This window comes from Alosa sapidissima, chromosome 3, assembly GCF_018492685.1.
Source record: "Alosa sapidissima isolate fAloSap1 chromosome 3, fAloSap1.pri, whole genome shotgun sequence".
Classification (NCBI taxonomy): Eukaryota; Metazoa; Chordata; class Actinopteri; order Clupeiformes; family Clupeidae; genus Alosa; species Alosa sapidissima.
In genome coordinates this window covers 12,520,978-12,532,963 of record NC_055959.1, presented here as the reverse complement: position 1 = coordinate 12,532,963, position 11,986 = coordinate 12,520,978, and the positions used below count along the sequence as shown (strand labels likewise).

The 11,986-nt window shown below is 41.7% G+C and overlaps 1 protein-coding gene across 1 annotated transcript; it reads right to left on the bottom strand.

The window, feature by feature from the left end:
• Window positions 1-6,616: 6,616 nt before the first annotated feature.
• c1qtnf6a (C1q and TNF related 6a) lies at window positions 6,617-11,986 on the bottom strand. The gene is made up of 3 exons (XM_042087671.1): window positions 11,928-11,986; window positions 8,718-8,891; window positions 6,617-7,849 (listed from the first exon to the last, which is right to left on the bottom strand). Exons 1-3 carry the CDS (start codon window positions 11,947-11,949, stop codon window positions 7,302-7,304), a joined length of 744 nt encoding a protein of 247 aa, XP_041943605.1. The 5' UTR covers window positions 11,950-11,986; the 3' UTR covers window positions 6,617-7,301.

The following is an 11,986-nucleotide window of genomic DNA, read 5'->3' as shown; positions in this document are numbered from 1 at the left end:
TCACAGTGGATGAACAAGGTTACCTACATACATACATTTTCAGGAAGGTAACTGATAGGAATACCATTCTACATGCTGACAGCTTTCACCCCAACAGTCTTATCGCAAACATCCCCTATGGCCAATTCCAAAGGATTCGTAGAATCTGTGATTCTGAGATTGACTTTGATGTACAAGCTGATGACATGTATTCTCGTTTTTAACATAGGGGGTACCCTAATAAAGGATTGTCAACAAAAACTGGGGCATTCTTGATGGTGATCCCTCCTTACGCCAAGTGTTCTCTGAGCGCCCCCTATTTTCCTTTAGGAGGGCTCCCACACTGAAAGATAGGTTGATGAGAAGTTACCTCCCTGCAGCCTACAGCACCAACTTGATAACAGGCCAATTAAGCTGGAGAGATCAGTAATATTCTAACAAATAAATTCATTTTTTATTTAATTTGATTCGATTTGACCTTGTTTTGAATTGTCTTTTTGACTAGCATATATATGTAAACTTTAGGGAAATCACACATGCATGTATTGGAGCATAAGTTTATTTGTTTATATTTCTGTAAGATACAACAGACAATGCCTATCAAAATGAACGTAGTCTTAACACGCCCATGACTACGTTTGAATTGTCTATCCACTTCCCATTCACTCCCTCACTCTCCACCTCAAGCTGGTGTGTGGTGAGCGTTCTGTCGCATAATGGCTGCCGTGCAGGTGGGTGCTACCAAAGTCCTTTTAGGCAAGTCCCTCCACTCGGCGGCCATTTGACAACGCTTTTTGGGCACTTGTCGAGCATCCATTTCGGCAGAAATGCACGTGCGCAAGGCTTCACGACACCAATCTTGCTCCAGCAGCGAGATCACAACACATGATTGGCACGATGTCTTCACAACACACCATATGATTGGCTCAATGTATTCACATCACACCACATGATTGGCTCAACGTATTCACATGTCGACATTTTGCCGAGGAAGGGGTGGGATATGTGTAGACAACGGGCATATTGGTGTGACAAACTAGCCCCATGCATTTCTATGGAGTATTTTTTGAGTGATGTGTCTCTACATTAGAAAGTCTCTGGTGCTACACATTGGTGGTGGTTACTAGTGAGGTCCCCCCATCCATGTGTTGTAAAGCGACCTTGGGTACCATGAAAGGCACTATCTAAGTCCAAGGTATTATTATTATTATTATTATTGACCTCGATGTAAAACGTCACAAGGTCAAAGAAAGTTATGAAGATGAATTCATAAGGACCTCCATAAGGAAAGTTGAACCGCGGTGTACTACTTATACTTATGGGAAGGTGGGTGTTATTGACGTGTTAAATTCAAGGCTTTAACAACAACTCCTATAAATTTAGTTTGAAAGATGATCAAGAACACACAGTGCTTCTTCAAAAGATAACACTACTTTGAGTTGATGAGTTTTCATTATCTAAATGTTTTGATTTTTTGAATGTCTGTTTAGGCTAATGGTCAAGGCCAAAGAAATGACCTTTGATGACATTCCACAATTCCAATCACTCCTCAGAATATGGGTGTGTTCAAAACGGGTAAAGTTGCTGCCTTTTAAGATATCTAACTGGGGAGCAAGGCAGCAAGTGCGGTTCGAAACCGAAAAAACTAATTCTGCTGCCTTTTAAGATATCTTAGAATTCCCAAATAACGGTCATTTTTGAAGGCAGCATCGATGCACACTTCATGCTCCCTCCTACCCATAATCCCTTGCGGCAACGTCTGAAACAGCTGTGAAAGGTAAACAAACATGGCGGATGACATCGGTAATGGCTGCTGAATCTGTCTAAAATGTCATTTGTGTGACCTTATTTTGCTTAGATTTGTAGATTACAGATTAGAAATAAACAATTTACTATCTGATTATGCCATTGTTGTAACCATTAATAGCGTCCTGTCTGATATATCTGCCGGCCGTAAAACTAATTTATACCGTTAGCCTGCTAGCTTACGTAAGCTAATTTTGTTTAACGTCAGGCCTTTGCTAACGTCATACCGTAGTGTTAACCAAAGATTCTAGAGTGCTACGCTCATTTTTAAAAGATGCATTTAATCCAAAGTCATGTCTAGTGAGACAGCTCTCTATGTAGGGAGGGAGGCAGTAGGCAGCTGTCTCCCGTTTCGAACACACCCTATATATTTTTATTGCTAAGCCATCAAGGTCATGGTCATAAAAAGGCTACACTACAGTGTTACTCTCCACGAGCACCTATGCTGTTTAAAATCAGATCAGTCATTTCAGAAACTACAGATTGTTCCTTTACAGAATTCTGTATGCCACTGTAAGTCCTGGATGAATAATGAGATGCTATATCCCACTGAAACACCCTGATGTTTAAGATCAAACACCCTGATGTTTAAGATCAAATGCCAAGTTATTAGTCTTGTAGCACTACTGTGATACAGATTAAAGTAACACTTGTCATATTGTCTGTTAACTAAATATCGCCCTCTGCTGGAATTGCAACACTTTTGTAAGTGAGCACTCACACTGACCTGTGGGCATTTGTTGGCAATTAAGCATAACATGTTTTTGTAAGTCCTGACAAAACTATAAACATAGGCCTGTGAAGTTAAGGCTGCAAAGGATGAACTGTCCTCAACCACATTAAGTCAAGTCAATAGGACAACAGACTTCTTTTTTGGTTCTGTAGCAAGAGAGACAAATAGAGACAACAATGTAAACAGAACAGACTAACTAAACTGTACAAAGACAGCTAAAAAGAAATACATATACAGGTGCTGGTCATATAATTAGAATATCATGAAAAAGTTGATTTATATTCATTCCACACAGACTGGGGGGTATTCCAAGTACGTGGTTTAGTGACAAACCTGAGTAAGTTAACTCAGAGTAAGGGGTAAACCTCCTAATAGAAGAGCTGCATGGCTTCATTCTCCTAACAAAACAATCATAGGGCTCTTGTTGTAGGAGGTTTACCACACTTACTCTGAGTTAACTTACCCAGGTTTGTCACTAAACCACATACTTGAAATACCCCCTGATATATTTCAAGTGTTTATTTCTTTTAATTTTGATGATTATAACTGACAAGTAATGAAAACCCCAAATTCAGTATCTCAGAATATAATATTGTGAAAAGGTTCAATATTGAAGACACCTGGTGCCACACTCTAATTCACTAATTAACTCAAAACACCTGCAAAGGCCTTTAAATGGTCTCTCAGTCTAGTTCTGTAGGCTACACAATCATGGGGAAGACTGCGGACTTGACAGTTGTCCAAAAGACAACCGCTGACACCTTGCACAAGGAGGGCAAGACACAAAAGGTCATTGCTAAAGAGGCTGGCTGTTCACAGAGCTCTGTGTCCATGCACATTAATAGAGAGGCGAAGTGAATTGGAAAAGATGTGGTAGTGGCAATAGGGATAACCGTACCCTGGAGAAGATTGTGAAACAAAACCCATTCAAAAGTGGGGGGGGGTCACAGTCAGTGATGGTTTGGGGTGCCATGTCATCTGCTGGTGTTGGCCCACTGTGTTTTCTGAGGTCCAGGGTCAACGCAGCCATCTACCAGGAAGTTTTAGAGGACTTCATGCTTCCTGCTGCTGACCAACTTTATGAAGATGCAGATTTCATTTTCCAACATGACTTGGCATCTGCACACAGTGCCAAAGCTACCAATACCTGGTTTAAGGACCATGGTATCCCTGTTCTTAATTGGCCAACTCGCCTGACCTTAACCTACATGTTAAGGGTATTGTGAAGAGGAAGATGCGATACGCCAGACCCAACAATTCAGAAGCGCTGAAGGCCACTATCAGAGCAACCTGGGCTCTCATAACACCTGAGCAGTGCCACAGACTGATTGACTCCATGCCACAACGCATTGCTGCAGTAATTCAGGCAAAAGGAGCCCCCAAATATTGAGTGCTGTACATGCTCATACTTTTCATGTTCATACTTTTCAGTTAGCCAACATTTCTAAAAAACCTTTTTTTGCATTGGTCTTAAGTAATATTCTAATTTTCTGAGATACTGAATTTGGGATTTTCATTAATTGTCAGTTATAATCATCAAAATTAAAAGAAATAAACATTTGAAATATATCAGTCTGTGTGTAGTGAATGAATATAATATACAAGCTTCACTTTTTGAATGGAATTACTGACATAAATCAACCTTTTGATGATATTCTAATTATATGACCAGCACCTGTATATAGAGTTTTACAACATGGAGTAACAGGCATGATAAGCTTACAGTTAACAGTTATCTATTAACTAGTTACTAAGCTTTTTCTGTGTTTTTGCTCTTTGTCCTTTCTTGTCATTCTTTGCTCTGTGTCTGGGTGTGTAGTGATGTGGCCGGGGCTTGTTGCAACTATAAGAGGAAATCCACAAGTTTCTCTCACTTCCTGGTTTGCATATGTGCAAAGACGTTGGGGCCCAGACTCTTTCATACTGCGCAGAGGTCTAGGGCCTGTGGTAGACAGCTTTTTTTCTACACCAGCTCTCTATCTGTGTGAAAATCCCCCACAAGCTTTCACATGTTCACACATGTGTATACACACGCACATAGAACCATACACTCACTTCTCACACACTCATAGACATGCACAGATATAGACACATTTAAACGTAGCCAAAGACACATAGAACAAGTTTAGTAAGTCACGGCAGGTAGCGAAGTTACATTTGCATTACGTTGCGTTACAGTTACATTGCAGGCCATCTAATCATTTTCCCTAGAGCATGAATGGTATAATTTTACAAATTTCAAAATACAAAACTTGTGTATTTATCCTGTTATATGCAAAAACTTTGAGAAACCCTGAGTGACTTAAAGTGAGTTTTAATTGGAATCACCCTATTCATTGCATGCTATACATTACAAGTGCCCAAATAATAACAGAAGAAAATCTTTAAAACAATATGTGACTCTGTGTACCTACGTGTATGGGTGCATGTATACTGTATGCACAAGTGCATGTATTTATGTTCCGCATGTTACCTGGTTTCTGCTTTCGCTGAGCAGTCTGCAGAACTGCGATCACAGTGGTTTTGATGCTATCTTGTTTTTGCATAAGCATGAAGTTATGACGTGTACTGTAGGTGTCGGGGTTAATCCCTGTGATAATCAGCCGTGTTTGAACGGGGCTCTGTGGTTCGACTGATGTGGCCGATTTCTTCTCTTGACCAAGATATGAATCAAAAGGGTAGCAAACCAGACGGGAAGTGACTGAGCCAGTTCTGCTGGCCCAGAGCTGGCTAGGATCTGGCACAGGAATGGTTCAGAGCAAGTGTAAAAATCAGAAATTGAAAAGATTAGTTGTGGTTGCGGAAGTTGATTGTAAGAGATATGTGGGACAGGTGCAGCTGTATAGTTGTTTATTCCACTGCTTGGTTGAATTTCCCATTGTCCTACGTAATTTAGAACGTCCATTAACCGTATGTTATTTGCACATCTATGAAGTAGATCCATTTTTTTTGGCCGTATCACACTTTTATTTTTAATTAATTCGCCAAACTCGTTGTGAAGTTTAAATGAACCGTCACGCATCCAAGCTGTAAAATGCAGACTTTCAGAACATTGTAACATTGTAGCATATGACGGAGGTGGCTTTTAGCTAGATGGATGACAGCAGGCTAGGTAAAATAGCAATGTTTCAAAGCTCAAAGACAACGGAAGAGATAGAACTAACGACTGGCCTTTGGCCGTAGCAACCATCCATTTAGAACTAGTAACGGCAGTTTGTCCTGCAAGTTGAGAAATTAGTTGATATGTGTCAGAAGAAAGTAGTTCTACAAACAAGACAGTTTTAGCGATTAAAACATTTAAATTGTAACAGGAAATGAACACAACGCAAGTGGCAACAGTGGAATAAGCGGGATAATGGACTCCACGGTGGTCTGTTCACAGAAGTTAATGCACTTACGAGGTTTCGCGTCGGGGCCGTTTTACAACCTCGACTGTGCATTAACAGACCACCGTGTCGTCCATTATCCCTTACTTAATGAATGCACATTACAGGGAGATGCCTAGAAAATACCTCTTGGATCATGCTTTGAAAAAGAGGGAAATTGCGATCAAAAAGCTAGACCTACAGCTTGCAATAGCACCAAAGATTTGGTTCTAAGCAGACATGCTGTGCACACTGCTTTTGATGACCCACTATAGCACCAACTCATCTTTTTAAAAACAAATAAAATCTAAACATCTGACGTAAGATGGAACTGATATATAAAATTATTTTTTTTTAAAAACGCAAAAACATCCTGTCACTGACACACATTCAGTTTTGATGGAGTCAGTCTCACACACACACACACACACACATACACACACACACACACAAATTCAGGTTTAACGACACTATGAGGACATACAGAGACAAGAAGTTTTTCTCAATACAAAGTACGCTAAAGAACGGTCTCCCGTTCTTGAAAGTTCGAACTTGAAAAGTTAAGATCGTGAGTCCAGACTCACGGCAACGGCAGCTTCTCTTGGAACAGCTCGGGAGTCTAGTCATTTACCTATTGCTCTATTGGTCTACCCAGTATTTCTGACATTTACAATAAAATATATAATTCACCAGCTTGTTTAAGTTTGTTTCTCATTGATTTTTTTTATTAGGCTAAATATTAATAACAATATATTCACTTGCCGATGGCGGGAACAACGTTTAAAGTTCGCAGTTTAAGTGACAGTTATGATTAACGTTAGTTGTGAAGCCTGTAGCCTACCGTTTATAGCCTAAACATGGATCGGATTGTAGCAGCAATTATGATAGGTAGGCCTATTATGTATCAATGCTGCCATTTCTCTTATGTGAGTGTCACAGCTGAGCTGACGTAATGCATTGTGGAATCTTCAAGCCACCAAGTCACCACCCGATGCATCCTTGATAAAAACCAACGATTCGAGAACACTTCCGGGAATGTTATGCGTTCTTGAATAAATGCGAACTTGTGAATTGGAACAGTACTTCGTCGGTGATTGATGACGTTTCAGAATGATTTTCAAGTTCATGAGAACACAAGTATAGAAAAGAATGCATATTGAGAAAAGCCCAAGGGTTTAGTTGCATCTTGATAAGTGCTTGTACACTTGTACACGTCTCCACAGCTCTGGTACGTTCTCACAGAGTCTGTACGTAAACAGGTCAAATGTCCTCACAGGGGGGACAAACCAATGCACACATACACCCACCCACACACACACACACACACACACACACACACACACACATATATATCCTTCCTGACTCCTGGCTTTATGAGACATCACACATCACACACACACACACACACACAAGCCCGCTCACTCCTCATCAGATTTGATGAGGTGGCCGTTGAAGGTGACGTAGATGTCGGTGTCATCACTGTAGATGGCGTTCTCCCTCTCCCGCTTGAAGAGCCGCAGCCACACCTGGTCCCCGCGCCCCATCGGCAGCATGAGGCTCTGACTCTGCATGATGGAGCGCTCGCTGGGCTGCGCGTACACGATGGCGCGCTCCGTGTCGTTCTGCATCACGTGCAGGTACGTCTCCTTGAAGTTCCACGTGTGCACGTTCACGTTGAAGAAGTAGATGCCGGGCACGCGGCAGCGGAAGCGGCCCGAGAACATGTCGAAGTCGTCGTCCAGGTTGACGAAGGTGACATCGAAGAGCAGCGTCTGGTAGTGCTCCTCGCTGTGCAGGGCCTTGCGGCGGCCCACGGAGAAGGCCGCATGCTGCCGCTGGCAGGGGGCTCCTGGGGGCCCAGACCCACCTTTGGAGCCCTTGGGGCCGTCGGGGCCTGCTCTGCCTGGCTGGCCCTCCACTCCCTGTATGCCTGGAGTCCCTCTCTCTCCACGATCACCCTTATCACCTGGGAAGAGAGAGATGGTGAGTGAGAAACAGAGAGAGAGAGAGAGAGAGAGAGGAAGATGAAAGAATGTCTCCATGTGCATGAAGGTAAAACAAAGTGGCAAAAATGCAATGATGTAAAGAACACATACACACATTCATACACCATGCATTCACTGCCACATTACAGCATTTGATGTCAATGGAGCTGCATGGGAAATTATGGAGATCCAATCAGTGTGTTCTCCAAATACCTCTCCAACCATTTCTCCAAACACAACTCCAGCACATTCTCCAAATACCTATCTGACAGTCTGTCCAAAGTACACAGATAAATTCACACCGCCGCCTCCACTGGCCTGAAGGATGCCAGGAATCACACTGTTTTGATGATTCACTGCTTCGACTGCCCTTTGATTATCCAACACAGAGGCCTAATGAACAAATTGCCTCACACAAGAAGCCAGAGAGGAGATCTGCATCCTATTACCCATCCTATGACACAGGGACTTGTGTATTGGAAAGTCCAATTCAGACTCTAAATCTGTTAAGCAGGTGTTAGGCTATATATTGCAATGGGATTCTGCATGCCTCTAGATTCTTCTTCTGCAGGTTCCATATTGTACTGCCAGTTGCTGTATTTGGAACACAGTGCTGAAAAAGAACAAGGTCCAACTAAAACTGATTTACTATTTATGCAAAATATCTGGACAGTCTGTACAGTCAGGTTTTATTTGTCTCCTGTTATGAGCTGTATTTGGGAGCTAGAAAGAAATAAGACAACCCAGCTATTCTTCCATCTCGGATTTCCTACATAAATGGCGAGAGGCTCTAAGCAAACCATGGCCATGGTCAGTATGGCGGTGGATCCGAAAAACCAAGAAGCCAACCTTTCAGGATGGTCATGTCAATGTGTGTGCGAATCTCGGGCATGTGTGCCACGTCGCCCTCTGGTGGCTTTAGATGGTCACAGCAGCGCTGGCAGGGTGTGGGGGTAGGGGGGACAGGGGTCACCCACGGCAAGAAGAGCAGAGTTGACAGAAGAGCCTCAAACATGACTGCGCCTGATGGATGAACATAACAAAGTGTAGATGTCAGTGGTTAAAGTTTTACGCTATCACATAACCCGAGCCATCCAAGCTTTTGGATGTGTCAACCTGGAAACTCTCTGATACGTACACTCTGATTGACTCTCCTTATTTGACTCATCCTTCCTTGAAATATGTAATCTAAAACATTTATGTATCTTCTAGGTAGCCAAAGCCACACTTTCATCTTTATAGACTGCCCTCATAAATAAGTCTGCTCATGGTTATAATGTTTTTAAGATATTCTAACATAGTCTTAAAGGCCCCCTAAAGAGTTTTTTTTTACCTTAAAATAACGTTTCCAAAATCATGTTGATAGCACATACTGTAAACTCTTAATAGGGCGAACGGCACTTCTGCCGAACTCTAAGCAGGTCTTATCACTTGTAAAACAGCCATAGGAAGTTTGGTGTTAGGGTAGGAACACTGACCCCCATTCCACCCCCCCAACCCGAAATCGAAAGGGAAAAGATCTGCTTTACTACAGGCATTCGGAGATCTCTTTCTACAGACTGCTGTTGGTTCCCTCCCTCTATATTGTATCAGAGTTATGTTCATACTTTGTTGCCAAAGGCGCATATTTAGTTTGTTTATTATAGACCCTTTCAAGAGAGTTCCATTATCAGCATCATAGTTGGCCCCACAAGACTTCCTTTTTAACATTCCATATGTTATCTTAATGCAGAGGAAGTAGATTGGGAACCAAATAGAATGTTCAAGCATTGTTTTTGTTTTTATTGTTGAAAGGGTCTATAGTACTTCTCAACTGTAAGGGGACCCCGAGAGCAAATCTTCTTTAGTGTTGCTTAACGTGTCATGTGTCCTGAGGAAGGCCGACAGGCCGAAACGTTGTCACATTAAAGACTTATATGTGTAACTCGGGAGTGTGCGGCACTTCTCTCCTTTTGCAAGTGTTTTACTGGTTGCCAGCACCTCCTTTTCTGGTGTGCGTTTTGCACCTCCATTCATCACAGTAATTGTAACTGTCGTTAAACACTGAGTGCCTGCCAAAATGCCTTTGTAATTTTATGGTAATGGAAATAAATTAATAAACAATTTTAGGGCTTGATGGCAAAATGGCATAGCAAACAGAAAGAATACGAATAAAGGTTTGTCTTTGAATATGTGTGCCTGACCACATTTATCTTGTATGCATATGAGTTTTTGAGCGTGCGTGCGTGTGTGGGTGGGCCGGAGAGAATACTTGGGAACTCATGGGAAAGTGAATCTGACCTACTCTCCCTATGCTCTGGTGGACGACTGCTTTTCTTGGCTCTGTGCCTGTCTGGCCATTAGGTCAGCTCTGAACTTGGACAAAGCGACTTCCTCTGCATTTGCGCCCCCTTATAACTCGAAGCAGTGCAAGCACTCTCTCTGTATTTGGTTAACTTGAGGTTTGATTCACATAACCCATACCCACACTGACCCATTATTGAGAAATAAATCTGGGAGATACAAGTACAAGAAAAGACAGAACCACATTTTATTCCACATGTCCACCAACTGAGTGTCTCTGAGATAAACTCCATCCACACCGTGGATACTGTGACATCAGCAGACTTGAGGGAGATACTAAACAGGGGTGATGACTGGGGTTAGATACAGGTGGAATTAAAAGTGACTCACAACCAAGAGAGACTACCCATTGAATTTGTGATTCGGAGAAGGTACTGTATATTTTTCTAGACAGTCCAGAACTATTGGAGCGTGTGAGGCTTTTGCGTGATTGGAGTTTATTGGTTGAAGGTTGATTGTTTCCAGGCAAGTGAAGTCACTTACAACACAGGCCAGAGTTTGAAAGAAAGCAGAGACAGGTTTAAGCTATTTGTCTGCCCAACTTTAGTTTGCTGTTGCACTAAAGGCCTGGCAGTGTATTCAGTGTGTGTGAATGTAGTCCTGGAGTCTTTTGGGAGTCTCTCCCAAAGTATAAGTTCTTCCTCTTGGCGATGGTCTAATTGAACTTTATTTGAAGAAATGAATCAATAGTTCTTTTGTTTTGTAGCCACAATACCTTGAGCCGAAGAGCTAAAATCCACAAACTGCCAGTGGCCTTTTGTAAAGCACTGGATTTCATCGTATTACTAAGGCTCTGTTGTTTTTGGATATATGTTCTCATGAAACAAATGTAGAACATCTGTAATATGCCAGTAGTTCACATACAGTACAAGAGAACTGCGGGCAAAGCATTATAGAAAGTCTTTCCTTTATATTTTCATACGGGATCCCGGAGTTCAGAAGGTAATTCCCTCCATAGGGAGTTTTCCTAGAAATTTTGTTAGAGGAAATTCCGATGGCATTTAAACCATTAACACATGTAAGTGCACTGGTGATACTGTTTCTTTTGTGTGCGGAATTCCGTTGCAATTTATAAGGTGCTTATTTTTGCAAATATTGGCTATTTTCACAAAACACACTCTAACCACAATGAATTAATGTCTTGTAAAATCATACAATTCTTAACTCTTTTTAAAAATAGTGTTTTTGTATCAAAACAGTTCACAGTTTTGCTAGAAGTGTAATATTTAATTGCAAACTAATTATAAGGCAGTGAGTTGCTTTAACAGTTTTGCAAAAGGTTTTGTGCTACAAAATTACAAACTGTGAGTAAAGCAGTGGATATGTGTTTGTTTGGTAAAAGGATTGCCCACAACTGTTAATAGTTTCGGAAATTGCACTTGAAGAGTCATTCTTAGTGTTTTAAGAAATTAGAGAAAAAACTTTAAATATAATGAACATAAAATGTAAAAGATGAACTAGAACTTGTGGGGTATAGAAAGCTGTAATCATAATGCAAACACTGGAATAAATGCTGGAGGTCACATACAGAAAAGTTCAAAGCAATATCCTGTGAAGGAGTTTGTTTTGGTGTGTGTGTGTGTGTGTGTGTGTGTGTGTGTGTCTGTCCTGTATTAAACCTGCTTGCACTTCTGCTGCTTAAACAGAATACTGAGTCATACATACACAGACATTCACACGGTTTTGGGCAGACAGGTTTGGTGGCGGCACACTAACCTCTGTCCCTGCTGCGTGCCATCCGCTTGCTGTCGTCTGGACCGTCAGAAGAGGAGAGA